Here is an 18507-nt window from a genome sequence, read left to right as displayed (position 1 = left end):
ATAATATATATTATATAAATATATATTATCAAATATATAATATTAAATATATAATATATAATAAATATAGTGTTTATTTAAAGCAGAACAAAGTAATAACTGTAATACTGTTCAGAATATAATTGTTAAGAAAAAAATGGCTAAGTGGTTTGGTAGGTAGGTATTTTATTTACGTCGCACTAGAGCTGCAGAATGGGTTATCGGTATGCGAAACATCCCTAAGAAGGGTCCGAATACATGCTATCACAATTTTGATTCTCATCAGAGGGGGTGGCTCACCCGCTTTGGTAGCCCGATGACCTGCACACGAAGTCAAGCACTTTACGGTCGAATTGCTTACGAGGACCGATACCGTCTACCCTCAGTTCATATGCAGGCTGATTAACGTGGTACCATTTATTGACCCGTTTATGATATGAACCGTTGATTGACGGCAGCCAGTGTTGCTTGACTACTGAGCTCTATTGGGAATCATGTCTTTACAATCAGTCCACTGCGGGATTGAAAAAAAAAATTGCTAAGACCAAAATTATTATAGAAATTAAAGTTACAATATTATTTTCGTTACTCAATGCGCATAAAATATTTGTGCGAATTCGTGTTTTTATACGCGTGTGTAGACATTTCTTTAAAATTAAATCATTTTATAGCAATGCAAAGTTTATTATTTTTTTTTATATTTGTAAATGAATTTGGTTACAAGGCACTTTATATTAACATTGAAACAGTAGCATATTGTCTAAGTATTGCCACATTTCACATGAATATTTTATGCTAATTTTGCATTACATTAATTTTGTATTTAAAATAACTATTGCTTACACTAAATCTTTTTTAAATTTTTATTTGGAAATGTATATTTAACTTAGCTGAAAATGTTTAAAGTTGTTATTTCAGTGAAAGCGTTACTTGGTAAAATTAAATTCTTCCGACAATATAAATAATTCATAATCAGTCAATTCCTAAAATAATTTAAGTCTAGAAAAAAATTATCAAGTTGTCTCTAACAGGCTCAGCTGAAATGAAATATTTAATTGTCTATTTTAAGATGAAGAAACTTAAAACTCCATAATTAGTTCCAGAAAGCAGTTACATCTGCAGAGTTAGGAAGATAAATACTCTTAGTCGGTTTTCTTTTGATTCAAAAAGAAGATAAAAAGAAAAGCGCTCTTTTCTATGCTTGTCGAAGAATGGACGAGAAAAACTTTTGTCCTTTTGCCAAGTATTTCTTTACTTATGAGATTGTTATTTTTTAATGTCACTGGATAAGACAAAAGTTTATTTTTAGAGTCATTTCGCAGAAATGGTATTTTTATTTCCAAAAAATACATTGATATAAGTGTCTTTGCAAGTAAGTAATGGTTTTTTAAGCAAGTGTACTTATAACCACTGGATATAGAGTTCTAAAGGTTATAGAAGATATCATAATACTGTTACTAACATTTAATTGATATTTTATGTTTTTCTTTCCAATACTCATTTTTTTCTTCAAAAAGTAACATTTGTACCACCCTTAAAAGGTCAATAATGCAATTAGCACTTTTATTTATGGCACTGCCATTCCAGAGCATGTGAAAAGTTCTTTTACCTAAAAAACAATAAATTAGCAAACAATAATGCTGTAATGTCAATTATTACTCACATGATTCTGATTTTCAATTGGTTCCGAAAAACAACTTAGCATATTTATTTTAATGAACTTGAAATTTCGACTGTTTTATTAAGAACATAATTTAATTATCAACAGTTATAAGTAGTATAATATCATTTACATAACTATATGGTTAGAAAACTGATAAAAAAAATTTTCTCCAAATAATGCTTTAAAAAGTAAAAGAAAAGAAAATAGAAATATTTTTTTCTCTAATTAAGTAAGTTCCGAAGCATATAATGTTATCATAGAAATAGTAACGTTTTAAATTTCAGTTTATAAATTTGAATAAAGAACAATGGGATTTATTTATTTTTTTTTTGCATTGATATCTATACTTGGCATCGCCTATTCAATTCTGTATTTAGTTTTGCTCCTGAAGTTACAGGTTTTTTAAATGACAGTTTTCGTCATTTTTTTTTATCTTTATCGAAATGTACAAATTCCAAAACGTGAGAAGTGGTGGTTCAAGGGATATTCCAATGAGGCCTTCATTAAAGCCGGGCTCGAACAACACCTACTAGAAGGTCAAGGCCTGCTGGCTCAACGATTTCAACCCCGTGACGTCACGAAGAGAAGGCAATAGCGTCTGTAGCTCTAACGTAGGAACGCCATTGACGGTTGTGTTTACACGTGAATGTTGCAGCAAAATTTGATTTTATATCGAAGATTTAAAGAGTTATCGAAGTAAGTAAAAGTTACTATTTTTTTTATGAATGTGTTATGTTTAATTTCAATAGATTTTTCTCTAATGTGCTGTAAATTAAGCTTGAAATCGGATTGAAAGCACGTATATAATTTAACTTGCATTGGTGTTGTGAGACGTTATTTGAGTCTCTAATGTATTTATATGTATTATCTGATCTATTTCCATTTGAATTATAAAATAACATAATTTAGTATTCAAATATAAAATAACAAAAGCATTCGATTGTATTTTATATTCATACTTCATGAGCTAAAGGATCTTAAATGAATCTAAGCGATTCAGATAGACTGCTCAAGATTTTAAGTAGCCCTAGAATTGTTTGTAAAATATACATTTCATTAAATCGGTTAACATATGTTTGAATTATACATTTATGTAAGCAAATTAAAATATATTAGTTACAATCCAACATGTTTTACTGCTAAACTTTTTAGTGTTTGTAAGAATAAAATATGCAATTTCTTGAAATACTAATAAGATGTTTGTAATGTTTTGTACATTATGTATGTTAGATTAGAGATTTATATATATCTTTTTCAGTAAAAATACTAAATAATTTGAAATGTAGAATTAGCTGTTGGTATAAATTTACCAATATTTTAAAACTACTTTGGATAAGAATTACAAAGAAATTTAAACTGTATTGGCAATGAAAAGTAGTTATTTTTAACTCTAATGAAATTAAATTTAAACAAATTTTAGTAAAAAAATACCATATGTGTTTATCTGAAGAATGATGATAGAAGTTACATTTGTTTATATTTAGCTATTCGAATTTTACATTTAAATATGCCTAAGAAGAATTTTAATATTGAAGAATTTCTAAATGTACCAATGTTCCGGGATAAAATTATTAGTTTCTAATTCTATTTCAAGGTTTGGTGTCATTGTTAACTTATAGTTCTTCTAATGTGCTGTTAAAATACTTTTAAATATTTTAATTAAAGAAAATTTTAGTGAATAAATTACTTAATTGAACACTTATTTTAGAGATTGTTGATTACATTTAGCAGAACTTTGTTTTTATGAACCAAAACTTTCGAAAATTTCTTGAAGAATCTGTAAACTAAGAACAAAATTTTTTAAGATATTATTTGAAGTGTAGAATTACCAGTTGGTTTAATGTTAGCAATATTTGAAAACTACTTTTCACTAATTATTATAAACAAGCATTACAAAGAAATTTAAACTGTTTTGGTGATGAAAAGTAGTTATTTTTAACTCTAATGAAATTAAATTTAAACCAATTTTAGTAAAAAAATACCATATGTGTTTATCTGAAGAATGCTGATAGAAGTTACATTTGTTTATATTTAGTTATTAGAATTTTAAACTTAAATATGCCTGAGAAGAAATTCGGGGATAAAAATATTTGTTTCAAATTCTATATCAAGGTTTAGTGTCATTGTTAACTTATAGTGTGCTGTTAATGTAATTTTAAGTATTTTGAATAAAGAGAATTTTAGTGAATACATTTCTTAATTGAGCACATATTTTAGAGATTGTTGACTACATTTAGCAGAACTTTATATTAACCAAAACTTTAGAAAATTTATTTAAGATTCAGATAACTAAGAAAAATATTTTTTAACATGTTTTTTGGGAAGTAAAACAATTTTTTTTTAATTTTCATTATTCCAATGACAAATTAAGGTAAGTGTAGATAAATTGATATTTTACTTTCAGCCATGAGTCTTAATGTCTGTTTATTTTTTAGGCAAAAGTCATGATTTATGCTTGTTGTGTTCTCTTGTGTCGAAGGAACTATGATGATAATCACAAGGTATTTCGTTTCCCCCAAGACACACAACTGCTGCAATTGTGGTGTGTTTCATTTATGCAAACAATATTTAAAATTTGTATTTAACTTTTAGCTAAGAATATTTGTTTAAATTTATAAAGATTTATTATATGTTTAAATTAATAAGGATTATCACTTTTAATGCTTTCCTAAAGTAGATTGTTTTTCATCACCCCTTTTAAAAATTATATATATCCTAATTATTATTGTGAATTGTAAAATGATTAATAGGATGTCTTACATCAAGACTTTTAAAAGCAAACATTTAATTATTATCATAAATTGTAAAATGATTAATAGGAAGGTCATAGGAATTTAAAGGTTCAATTTAATCTAATGTTTTTAGAGTTTTAAAAATATATTGTAAATAATAGTCTTTTTTTCATAAACTTCTTGTTTATTTTCAAAACTTTTCTTAGTTTTAATTATTGGGTGATGCAATGCAACTACTTTGCATTATTTGCATTATATTTTGTGGTACATCTCATCAGAAACTGCAATTTTAAGAAACTACAATTTTGTTTTTACTAGTATATATTTCTTATTATCTCATAAAAATGGTTAAAAGCTCCATAAGTATGAGATATTTGTGTGTTTTTCTTAAAAGAAAATTTAATTGGCAATTTGCTTATAGCTCCAGATTTAATTTATAATATAGAATAGTATTTAAAAACATTTTTGTATTTCATTCAATATTTTATTTAATTTACTATAATTTTTCATTTCCTTCTTTCGGATAATTAAATTTCTCAAAATCAACAAGTTTTTAAAATATGTTGTTACAGGCGTAAAAGTGTCGGGTAATTTGAATGGTTCATATATGGTAAAGTATTTAATGACTACTATAGAATCATTAGTAATTTACTGTGCTACTTTGGCATATTTTTTATCAACGGGCAGCATTTTCGAAAAAGATTGTTTCATTAACATGCACGGAAAAATACAGTATGTAAGCAAATACTTTGAATTATCCATGAATTTTTTTTACCAAATTTTTGTTTGCCTTATGGGGTTATGTTTTAAAATAAAATGTTTGGAAATTTGGTCATTTAAAAATATACGACATTTACAATATGTTTTCTTCAGAAGTATAGTAATCTTGAAATCGCAAGTAATGATATAATGTAATAAGTAAAAATTGCATTCATTATTTATATTGGTGTATTTTTTATGCTCCTGTTATTTTATTAAGGGAAGAGATAAACAAATAGTTTTTGGTCAGTATATAAATTTGATATATTATGGTAGAGCTTTGTAGATATTTTGCATACGTGTTGTATGTCGAGGAGGTATGTTGGGAATTTTAGTCAGAAAAATCTTTTGCCTTCGCACCCATGATTATAATGAAATTAAATTGATAATGTAAAAATTTTCCCTGGTTCCAAATTTTTGTTTGCCTTATGGGGTTATATTTTAAAATAAAATGTTTGGTAATTTAAAAATGTATGACAATTACAATGTTTTCTTCAGGAGTATAGTAATGTTGAAATTGCAAGTAATGATATAATTAATGATATATGTTTTAAAATAAAATTTTTTAAAATGTTATTTGCTTTTGTATAGATATTTTCCCCTTACTGATTTAAATAAAGCTTTTGTTCTATATATATGTTTGTGTCATTATTAAAGCATACTTATACTTTATGATAAAATTAGTCTTCATGTCATATACTTAAATACCTCATTTATAAAGTTCTAGTCTATATCATCAAAGTAATGATTCAGCTTATTTAATAAGTCATATTAAATCATTTTTATCACATGTATGCAAAACAAAAGAACATAGAAAGAAATTAGAGGGACAGATGTTAATTTGTCTTACTGCAGTAAATAAAAAAATTTCAGAATAATTATATACATTTGCTATAAATATTTCAAAGGTTTATAAAGGATAAACATTTTTATGCTTTTTTTTATAGAATTTTACGTTAAGTGTTCTTTCCAATAACATTTTGTTTCCATGAATGTAATGTTAAGTACTAATTTTCAATTCTTAGGAAAATATTTTTATTTTTAATCATTTGATATTTATTTAATATGATTAATTACTCTTAAAATAGTTTGAAATTGAAATTTATCCTTTGAAAAAAGGTTTGGATAAATCTTATGAAAATAACCACAAAAAAAATCTAATCTAAAATTTCTTACTGCATTCATTTACTTATTTTTTATCATGATTTTTTCTTTTATTCATTTTAAATTTATTATATTAAGGCAAAGATTATATATACACAATTATTCAGATCATAAAAAAATTTGGATTCTTATTTTTAGCTTTTAAAAATGAAAGAAACACAATAAATAAAACTAATAAGGAATGGACTATCCTCATATCTTCACAACCTCCTCTGATCACTCTGAAGGTAGAAAACAGCAACGCTCTTTTCTGCCTTCTGATCGTGACGTCACAAACAAGCTCCCAGGCCTTCTACTCTAGGTGGTTGTGGCTCGAATCCCATAAATAGCTGGTCAATACGAATACCACCCCCGGATCGCACTTACCACAATGTTGACTTAAATATCCTCTGCGGTAGTCGGATCATGGGTCAGACTCCCTTTGCCACGAGGCAAACCGGGGAAGGATTTCGTGGTTTTCCGCTCCATGTAACGCAAATGCGTGTTAGTTCGGGTTAGTTCCTTCAAAAAATACTCCATGAAGGCAAATTTCTCACAATACTTGATTCAGGAGTTCCCTTGTCTTCTGGATTGGGTTAAAAAAAACAAGACTACGGTGTTGGACATTAGTAATCTTAAACCCAAAATTGGGCCAACTGTTCCATGACGCTTATGAAATAAAATCTTAAAAAGTAATAAATTTTGCATAAAGAGCAGAAGTTTGTGTAAATGCAGCGTCAAACTTTGAGGGAAGTTAGGCCAGGTCATCAAGATTAAATTGCATCGAACCCATATCGGAAATGTCGTCATATGCGGTTAGAGACAATTCCCTATTACGATCTGTTCATCACCACACAAAGAAACAGTTCATAAAAGTAAAGGGCCCCTAGCGGTATATGGTGACATGAGTTCCTATATAAAATTTTTACATATCATCAAACATTGACTAAGACTGAATTTTAAAAAATGTAACCTGGAGTGGGAAGTCGATAGCTGATTGTTTTAAATCACTGATACGAAAGTACATAACGTCTGTTAAAAAATTTCATGCCACAGAAAACACAATACGAAATTATAAACTTTACAAGCGCTTAAAACTATAGTGACCCCCACATGTAAAATTGTCTGACAACTTAAGTTACCAAAAAAAATTATGTTTAAGGAAGCATAATTACCATATAAAGTATCATTTTAAAAATAAAGTTGATTCACAGTTTTATTTGTACAATGTCCGAAACCATAAAATAATGGATGAAAAATAAGAATTAAGATTGAAATAATACTAAAAGAACGCGAAAAAAAGGTTAATTCATTGTAAGGTAAGCGAAACTGAATAGCGAAAACTAGAATTCAAATTCATGGCAGTTTTAATCCTTTTATGATTAGAATAAAAAAAAAGGAAAAAAGTCGTTTTGTCAATTTAGAAGCTTTGAAAAGTCAAATATACAGAAAAAGTCCATAAGAAAAGGAGAATTTTTTACGTTTCGCGAATATTGGTTAAGAACAGTAGATATTTTAACTTTTCCTGAGAATTTTTTTTCCTGTAAAATTTACAGTAGTTTCTTACAGTGTAGAAGAAAATTCATAATTGCATTAAATAGTTCCGATTCAAAAAGAAAAAAGAAAATTAAGTTTTAGTTCCGGTTCAAAAATAAAAAAGAAAATTAAGTTTCAAATGTTGTATAAAGCAAGATTTGTATTGAAACATTAAAAATATATCGTTATAATTTAATATGTGGAAAAAGGGATATTTTTCTCAAATTAAATAACTGTCCGTATCCATTAAGAAATTTAAATCTGTTTTGAGCAAGGTTAAAAATTATAGTATTCACATTTCATATCGATTTTTAAGTGCTGAAAATGAACCTATGTAACACTAAACCTCTTCATAAACCTAATTTCAGTGAAACAAATCCTAGTTTTAGGATCTTTTGAAGGTAAAGATTTCTCTTAAATCCAATTTCAATTGCTTTCAACCAGATAAATCAGTTCCCTGGATCATCTTATGCTTTTATGTAATTGAATTTTCTTCTCAGAAACAAAGATCAAGGGTAAATAAAGGCTTAACAATTTACTCAGAAAGGTGTGTAATCAAATCTCAAGCTGCTTTCTGAAAACAAAAATAGAATTAGTGGAACTTCTTTCCAGAAGGAAAAATAAAGTCCTAATAGTTGACGTCTTAGAATTATTGTTTTGATTGCATTTAACAATCATCAAATACTATTTGTGGCGTACGTTTATTTTTTGTTTGAAAATATTTAAAAATATTCGATTATTAGTTTAAAAAATGCGATTATTTCTGTTTAATAATCACTTAATTTAGTTAATACATAATGTTTCAAAATTTAAAGCAATAATTACTACGCTTCGGTTTTGAAACTATTACATTTTAAAATTTTTCAATAATTTTCAAAAAATAACATTCATTTGTTACAATTTACGTTTCCGGTTACCAAAATTAATAAACATCTCACCAATACGTAACTATAATAATTCCACTCAATATACTTCATATTTTTGTTTAGATGGAATGGATATGTGTTTTTTTTAATTCGTATGCTCAAAGTCACAAATTCATATGAGCAAAAGAATACGAAAAATTAAAATGTTTATTAAAAAATAATTTCTTAAATCTGGATTTGCTTCAATTATTTTTGTGCTATTAACATCAGTCATAGTGCAACGTCTTTGGAGAGCCGTGTTAATTGATCATTCATTATTTGAAAAACTTAAAAAAAAATATCAGTATGTATAGTAATAATTAGGTAAACTTCTAATACATTTCCTTTTGAATGTATCCCTTTCTTGAGACAGTTGCCTATATGTTTGTTACTTTTATTAAGGAGATAAAGTAAGAATTATGTTCTTAAAAATAAAGTGTTTTTTACATTTTGTTACATACACATACTAGAGAACATAATTTGTGCCAGATAGGCAACTGTAAATTACCTGATATGTCAAGTTAAATCCATAAATATATGTGTACGTAAACTATGCATAAAAAATTTTAAGTGTAATTCATGAAACGAAAAATAACCAGTAGCCACTTGCTATGTGGCGAAACAAAAAGAAAGTAGTGAGATAAATTAAATATAAAATCTTTCACTTTTCGCTCTTCTTTTTTTTTAAAAATGCTTAATAATAAAAGTGCATCAGAGCAAAATTTTCATTACAGTGTCTAATCTCTCCATTCAAAAATGTTGATACTTTAGAATCCATCAATTCGTGATAGAAACATGCGGAAGAAGAAATTTTAACAATTCATATAATTCAAAGTTGTAATGTATACATTAAATGTGGTTCAGTGTCCCCAAATATATTTCGTTTTCTTAATGCTTAATAATAAAAGTGCATCAAAGCAAAGAGACTATGGAAAACATAATTTTCATTACAGTGTCTAATACCTTCATTTAAAATTTTGATACTTTAGAATCCATCAATTCGTGATGGAAACATGTGGAAGAAGAAGTCTTAACAATTCATATAATTCAAAGTTGTAATGTATGCATTAAATGTGCTTCAGCGTCCCCAAATATTAAAAAAAAAATTTTTTTCAAGTCATAATGTGTAACTAAATTTTGCCACATAATTACATTATTTTTATTGATGAATACGCTTTTTACAGAGGTCAATTTTTTTAAAAATAAAATGTAGCCCAATCAAGAAAAAAAAATTGCGAAAATTGTGTATTAAATGGTAAGGAATAATCGATAGTGGTCACCGACTCATTAGTTTGAGGAAAAAGTTGCTACTAAGGTATTCGAGTAAACTAGCCACTAGCTACTAATTGAAAATTTAAATTTTAAGGTTTAGAAATTCATAAATACTAATTGAAACTTAAGTGAGATATGAATTTGTTTAATTGCAGATTACATCTTGTCTCTATAATGAATTTTTTTCAAATAATTTGTTTTAAATCTCACTTGCAACCTTTTTTTAACGTTAGTATTATTTTTACAAAATTGTAGCGTTTGGAACTATCATTAATAAATAAAAAAAATCATTTTCTTGGTACCGTGCTTCTCAAATGAATAATATTAGCAAATCCTCTACATAAAACGGCTCTAACAGTAAATCTTTTAAGAAGGCTTCAAATCGATAACGCAGAATGTGATTTCAGCAATATTTCATTTTTATGTCACGCAGAATATGCTTTACTTTTCATGCTTTAAGCAAAAGTAAATGTAAATAAATAAATAATAGGCTATCTTAAGAATCGTCTCATATATTGAATGGCGGACTCACCATTCCATCTGGAACTTCATGCGATTTCTCTTCTTGAATGTTTTTATGAGAAATGCTTTTGGATTTTCGCCAAATAGAACGCAATCTGCACTTTTTCCCATAGACGATGCATATTGTGATTGCATATGCAAGTCTTCACAAGTCAGCAATGACTTTAGAGAATTGCCTAAATTTTGCCAAATATAAAGCTAATGCATAAAAAATAAAGTAAAAATTTTGAAGATTTCTTTCTTTTTATCTATAATTTATTGTAAAATAAGGTTATAGAATCTAATTTTTATGCTGTATATTATCCTAAATTTTATCAATCTTAAGTTTTATGATTTAAATAACTACTTATGTAGAAGAACATTTTTCCACGAAACGTACATATATGAAATTTAATTTTAACTAAATATTGATTAGAATAAATTTTTCAAAAACATAATTCACAGCATAAATCTAATTTTCATTATCAACTCCTGCAATTATAAGGAAATGTAGAAGCATATAATAGTTCGATTTATAATTACAGTACATAGTCAAGCGATCAATGATTCCCTAGCTGACAATGTATTAAATCACAAGAACGGTATTCTTCCATGTATGATTATCTAAAATAAAAACTTTACTACAAATGCTTCGTATTTTTCTACAAAATAAGCCACCAATAGTTATTCCAAGAAAGACGTGTCGCATATTACTCACAGAAGAGTTGTTCAGGAAAAAGTAGTGTTAAATTTATTAATTAATTATCATTAAAGAACTATGTACGATATTTAAAAAAATGCGATATATATTCAATATAATATCTGTAGGTTGACTTATAATATTATTAGTCACTTAACTTTATTTTTTTATGTAAGTACAGTAAAATGTTGAATAAAATTTTACGAAATATTACTAACATTACTAGCGCAAATAATAGTAGGAATATTACTAGAATAAAAAAACATAGAGTAGAGGAACAATAATGGAAATAAACAATTAGAAAAATCTTACTAGCCCAAGTAGAAATTTAAATTAAACATGCTCAAAAGCAATATTGTAAATTTAAATTATTAATTATAAGTATATTTTCCATTCTAATACACTGACATAAAAAATAAATAAGGCGTATGTAGAATTAAACATTCTGTATCAAAGCTTGATAAATTTGAGAACAATATTCAGCCGTTATTTAACTCTTAAACTCAAAGAAAAGTTTTTTTTTCTTTCTTTCGAATCATAAGCGTATGAAACTAATTCTTTAAAGATATTCAACTAGTCATTTCTCCTGATGCAAGAACTTAACATTGGAAAATAATACATTTTGTATTATGTTCTTTCCTTTCCTTGTGATTCCAACGTCAATTCCTTACTACGGTTCATTTTCTCCTAGCTGTGTTTTCTTCATTTTCTACTCCATCGAAGTTCCATTATTTGAAAATCTTATTTGTCGAAGGCTTTCAACTAGAAAGAAGAAATGCATTCTGGAGAAATTTCAGCTTTATTCATTTTAAATGCCACTCAAAATGGTGAATTTCCCTTTAAAAAGACACAGTATTCTCCCTTTTGTTTCCGATACGTTATTATTTTTAGTGATATATCATTCTTTATAAAATATGATGTATAATGAGAAAAATGTACGTTTTTTTCTTTAATTTTTTTATTTTTTGCTCATCTTTATTTAGATTAAGTGCCACTCATACTGGTTATTTAACTCAAGAAGAAATAGTATTATATATTTTGCTTCTGATACGTTATTTTTTTTAAGGATATGTATTAAAAAAAAAAAAACAAAGATGTATAATGAGAAAAATGTACGTCTTTTTTAAATGAAATATTTAAGAACAGCTTTATTTATTTTATACGTCTTTAAAAATGGTGGTTTTTCCTAAAAAAAGTGCAAGGAATTCTCAATTTTTTTTCTAATACAAAATTACTTTTCGAGTAATGTGTTATTTTAAAAAAAAAAAATTGTGTATAAAAAGGAAGGCGTGTTTTTTTCTTCAAATTTTATGCACAGGCCCATTTATTTTAAATGCCTTTAGAAACTGTTATTCCCCCTTCTAAAAACATAGTATTCTCCATTTTGTTCCATATACATTATTATTTTTAGCGATTTATCATTCTTTATAAAATATGATGCATATCATGGAAAATGTAAGTTTTTTAAAAATGCTTTTAGCACTGCCTCATATAGGTTATTTTCCACAAAAATATATAATATTCTACATTGTGAATTTGATACGTTATTGTTTTTAAGGATACGTCTTTTTTTGGAAAAAATATGTATAATGAGAAAAATTTATCTTTTTTTGTAACGGATTCTTCCAGAGCGGTTTTATTTGTTTTATACGTCTTTCAGAATGGGGATTTTACTGAAAACTACAAAGAATTTTCAATTTTACTTTTTATCAATAGATTCATTTTTCTTATTAAAAATTACGTATAAAGTGGAAAACATATTTTTTTTTAAAAATCGTGTATACCGCCCGAATTATTTTAAAGGCCACTCTTAATCGTGGCTTCCCCCTAAAAAGACATGGAAACCTCTATTATTTTGTTTTCAATTTGCAATTATTTTAGTGAATTATTATTTTTCGTGAAGTATGATGTCTAATTAGAAAAAATATACGCTTTTTTTTTAAAAGATTTTATTAAGATTTTTATACGGTAAATGTCACTCTAGGTTATGTTCCTCTAAAAACATGTGGTGCTCTTTATTTTTTTCCTGTTACGTATTTATTCTTTTTTTCTTAAAAATCGATTAATAATGAAGAAAACGTACATTTTTTTAAACGAAATATCTTACTGCAGTTTTATTGATATTATATGCCAATCAAAATGGTGATTTCTCCCAAAACAACAGAGAGTATTCAGTTTTGTTTCTAATACACAGATATTTTTTAACAATATGTCTGTTTTAAAAATAGATGTAAAAGGTGGGAAATAGTTTTATATGCAGCTCCATTTATCCTAAACGCCCCTAAAAAGTGTGATTCCTTTTATGGCATTTATGGATTTTTATAGTAATTAAATAATTTAAGTCGAACGTAGAACAGGATTTGCTACACATTAAAACCGTTTACTATTCAAAGCGCGGGATTGAGTTTTAAACTTTTCATCTTGAATAAAAATTTTATAATGACCATTCACCATGCTTTTAATTTTAAATAATATATAATTTAAGACTTTAATTTTAAATAATAAATAAGCTTTTAATTTCAAATAATAAATAGTTTTAGTAACTATAAAATATTGATGACTCTGCAGATTTTAATCAGATAGCATTTTATGTGGTTTATCACTTAACTGAACCTAGACACCACTTTAGTAATTGTAGCTAAAACCGCTTGAATTGTAGAGCAGGTTATTGAGTAATTGGCTTAATAAATAGATTTTTTACATGATAATAAATATCAAGACATAAATTTTCAGCTCAGGGATAGAGCTTCCACCTCCCAGTGAGCTGATCCAGGTTTGAATCCCAGTGGTGGCTGGTTGAGACGAATTCAGCTCCCAGATCTCACAGAAAACAGTGCTGACGCAAAATATCCTCAGTGGTATATGGATCATGGTTTAGAATCAATCCCTTTGCTGTCGATCTAACTGTGCTAGGTTTCCGCGGTTTTCCTCTCCATGTAACGCAAATGCGTGTTAGTTACATCAAAAAGTCTTCCACCAAGGCTAATTTGTCCCAATACTTGGTTTAAGAGTTCGGGTAGAGCTCAAAATTGCAACACTATGGAGTTGAATACTAATAGTCGTAAGCTCAGATTTAGATAGGCTGTTCAATGCCGGTTATAAAATAAAGTCAAATGTAAACACAATCGAATTTTCAGAGAAGGATGAATTAAGTCACGAATTCCTTCTTATCAAAACAAAGAATGAACTATTATTGTAAACACATGAAACACTGAAAAACATAAAAATAAAGGGCATGCCATTCTAAAACATTTCTTTGTTATGGGATCGCATTGCTTTTTTGCTGAAGGGAACCTAAACGAAATGCGACGTGAACAGTGTTTCGAACAAACACATAGACACCCTTTCTTGGGGGTTTTCTTGCTTCTTCAAGAGACACGTGGTTCGAATGTATGGTTTGATTCTATCCTTTAAGAATACAAAGGGGAATCAATTGCAGGAGTTTCCTTTTTTATGTTTTATTTTTCTTCCTGTCTACTAATGCTCTTAGAAACCTCAAACTATATTTGTTTCTAACTTTATAACATGTTCTTTGAAAAAAGTTTTTATTTCAATTGAGAATAAAATATCGGTTTTTGATTACATGAAAATATACCTTATTTTAATTTTTTTTTCTCAATATATTAGGTGTTCTGAATCAGCTACGCATAATATATATATATATATAATACAAAAATTATAAATACTTTTGTATTAATAAAGGCATTAAAACTCTTTCGTTTTTATAAAATATCTTTGGTAAAGGATAAGTGTAGATATTCTATTTCAAGGTTGAAAACATACCAATGAATAATGATTAGATTTATATTTCAAAAGAGGAGTTATTTTAAGACCTTTCACTTCCATATAAGGAAGGATTAAACGATTTTCTATGAGTAATAAATAATTTTGATGAGGCGTAAGAATACAGGGAGTGCAATATGACTGGCCTCTTTACACTTTTTAATTATCGTATAAAACAAAGGAGCAATGGTTTTTGCATGGCTTTTTGGTGTTTCATACTTACCAACTAAACTCCGTCGGATCTGACTGGAACTGTGTCTCCCCCTCTCCAGCTGGAAGAGCGGGGATGAGATTTATGCTTCACCATCGATTACTAAATAAAAGCTTGTGCACAACATGGCCTCATTATTCCTGTTATTTTGACTAATACTTCACGAAAATATCGGGGTTGTTGCCCTGATATTGCATATATATATATATATATATATATATATATATATATATATATATATATATATATATATATATATATATATATATATATATATATATATATATTAGTAGTATTGTTCTTGTTTGACAATCTAACATTACTATTTGATTGTTTCTTCCGTCAGCTTGTGATTTTCTTGAAGAAGGCATGGCCGCCATCATCAGTCCAAAATCTCCGTCCAATGTAGGTGTTTTACAATCTACGTGTGATACCTTTGAAATTCCTCTCATACAAACGCATTGGTCGCCTGGTTACAAGGTTGGAAACACCTCCATTAATTTCTATCCAGACAGCCGGGGACTGGCACGTGCTTTTTCTGATTTCATGCTCACTCACAATTGGAAATCATTCACTCTCATTTATGAAGACAATGAAGGTAAGTATATTTCAGCACCTCCCTAAAGAATTTAGCGCATATTTTTTTTGAAAAGTCATTTTTCAAGATTTATTTATAAGCATTGTAATAATGATTTACCTATTTAAATGAGCTATCCAGGATAGTCCGAGTGTTTGCATCATCTGCTGAAGAGTTCTTACACTTAATTGTACACCATTGGCCTCCATACATCTGCGATGCATTACTCCGAAATTAATTAAAATATTGATAAAAATAATTTAAAATTAACAAAATTAAAAGTGAAGCACAATTTCAAAAGTGCATCGATTTTCTTTTATTTTTAAATTGTATTTTTTAATTGCATTATTTCATTTATAATCACATTTTCCAAAAATTACTTTTGAATGAAAGTTTTTACAGTTAAGTGTATAATTTTATTTTAATTTTCGATAAGACTGTATATGATTAAGTGGAATTGTTTGATAAAAGTTCGCTCCAAGTAGATTGCGAATATGTTTAGGTCATATCTAAACTTTTCTACACTTACTAAAACCATTAAAATTTAAGCTTGACAAATGTGTATTTTGGAATTAGTAGGAATGCAATCGAAATTTCACAGAGCGTTGAAACAAAGATTTAAAAACTATAGCAGCAAAGTTTTGTTATACGGAACACTGCCTCTTGTAACTTTTGTAAAGGGATTTGACCTTTACCTAAATTTTCCTATCCCTTACTTGTCTCTTACCAGGGCCATTATTCTTATTTTATTTAAATGTTATATTTAATAAATAAATGAAACTGAAGAAAGGAAGTTTTTATGTTGTAGAAATAAAAAACCACGCAAATTTATGAGCAAATCAACAATAACAGGTCCGAACCTTACTTTTCAAACCAAATAATTTTGTTTGTTTCATTTTTGCATAAAGAAGTAATAGTTACAATTAATTATACCCTAAAAATTTATAATGCTTAACTAATGTTTAACCTTTTTTTAACCTTAAAAATGCCAGAGAATCATAAAATCTTTATATCCAAACGTATTTATGAGCAAAACCACATACCTCAAACGTACTTTTAATGCCAAATTATTTGGCTTGTTGTATTATTCTTGAAGAAATAATAATTACAATTAATTATGCCATAAAGCGTATGATATCTTACCAATGTGGTGTATTTTTTTTCAGCCTTAATTCGCCTTCAGGAAATACTACAGTTGCCATCCTCTAAAGGAATAGGCCACAACATAAAAATAATGTTGAGGCACGCAAAACCTGGTCAAGATTTTTCTAAAATGATGAAAGATTTATACAAATTAAATGAAAATAATTTTGTTCTTGATTTACCTTTACCTCGAGTGAAGCAGTTATTTATTGATGTAAGTTTACATGATCTTTTATTCATTCTTCTTTTATGATTTTTTTTCTTTCACCTTTTAATACGAGGTTCAGAAAATATATGCTAATTTAGAATTTCAAATTAGGTTTTTGCTGAGAAATAAAGAAAATCCCAATAAAAACCTCTAGAAACACGTGAACATGTGGTGGTTAAAATATCAAAGTTTTCTTTAATATCCCAGAAAAATGATATAAAAGAAAAGCGATAATAACTAATAACACTCTACCTAATAAAAAAAAAATTATCCGACGATAAAAACAGGTTCAGGTTTTTTATCCTATATAATAATCACTTTTTTAAAATTAATATTTGCCCTCTTTTAGACTTAAATGTGACTCTTAATCTGTATTTATTTTTACCTATATATTTTTATTATTTTTATTTTACTTATGAACTCTATGATATGTTCAGCATATGATAGTCACCACAGAACAGTCTCAGTTTTTACAGCACTTGCTTAAATGTGACTCTTAATCTGTATTTATTTTTACCTATATATTTTTATTATTTTTATTTTACTTATGAACTCTATGATATGTTCAGCATATGATAGTCACCACAGAACAGTCTCAGTTTTTACAGCACTTGCACAAAGCATAACCAGTGATGTTAAATGAAAGTTCTAAAACTGCATTCCATATCCTTTCACGTAAACATGCTCTGTAGTAACTGTTCAGGCTCAATTACTTCGAAGCATGTGTAAATGAACAGAATTTGAAATATTTTTATTAAAAACACTATTATGTAAATCAAGGATGTTTTTTTTTTAAATTCTGTTTTATTTGAAGTTACTATGAATCGATAGCAGCCCTGTATTTTGACGTCATAGCTATGACTTTAACAGTGAGTATGACGATTCATAAGCCTTTCCGCTTTCGAATCCGTTCTAATTTATCTGAAGAGCTTGTTTGGAACATAGTGACACTGCAGATATTGTGAAGAATATACGCGTTTCAGCATGCTCAAACCGGTTTTGATTGATTAAGAAGGCTGTCAACTTATGCACGCGGGGAATCATTTAATCATTCGAGGAAGAAGAACAGGCGTTTTTCAGGCTGACCTAGTGATATTGCTGCACCGTGGGATGAATTTTTCATGGCAAATCATGCATCACCCCCATCCTTATTTTTAAGTCTCGAAAATGTGAGTCTATGCAAACTTAGTATAAAAAATGAAGCTGAAAAAGCTACGGAAATGTTCTCAAAATATCGTAACAATACAAATTGTCATAATATTTATTACCTATTGTGCAATCCTGAGAATTTCTACATTAATTTATTAGTATTTTAAAATTTTTTAATAAAAAAAGAGATTAGGATTTGAAACTTCATTGTTCACTCAGAGTTTGACTCTAACTCAAATTCTTCTA

The 18507-nt window shown here is 27.6% G+C and overlaps 1 protein-coding gene across 1 annotated transcript in view; it reads left to right on the top strand.

Annotated features, from left to right (window-relative positions):
- Positions 1–18507, top strand: part of LOC107446820 (glutamate receptor ionotropic, kainate 2) — a 144985-nt gene that overhangs the window by 99564 nt on the left and 26914 nt on the right. Inside the window, exons 3-4 of the mRNA XM_021144471.4 lie at positions 15531–15782; positions 16928–17118. Coding sequence (XP_021000130.3) covers positions 15531–15782; positions 16928–17118 — 443 coding nt within the window. The remainder of the gene's footprint in view (positions 1–15530; positions 15783–16927; positions 17119–18507) is intronic.

Source organism: Parasteatoda tepidariorum, chromosome 7 (assembly GCF_982258835.1).
Source record: "Parasteatoda tepidariorum strain Cologne lab strain chromosome 7, Ptep-v5.0, whole genome shotgun sequence".
Taxonomy (NCBI): domain Eukaryota; kingdom Metazoa; phylum Arthropoda; class Arachnida; order Araneae; family Theridiidae; genus Parasteatoda; species Parasteatoda tepidariorum.
Note: the sequence above shows the minus strand (reverse complement) of the source record. Positions and strands in the feature narration are given on the sequence as shown.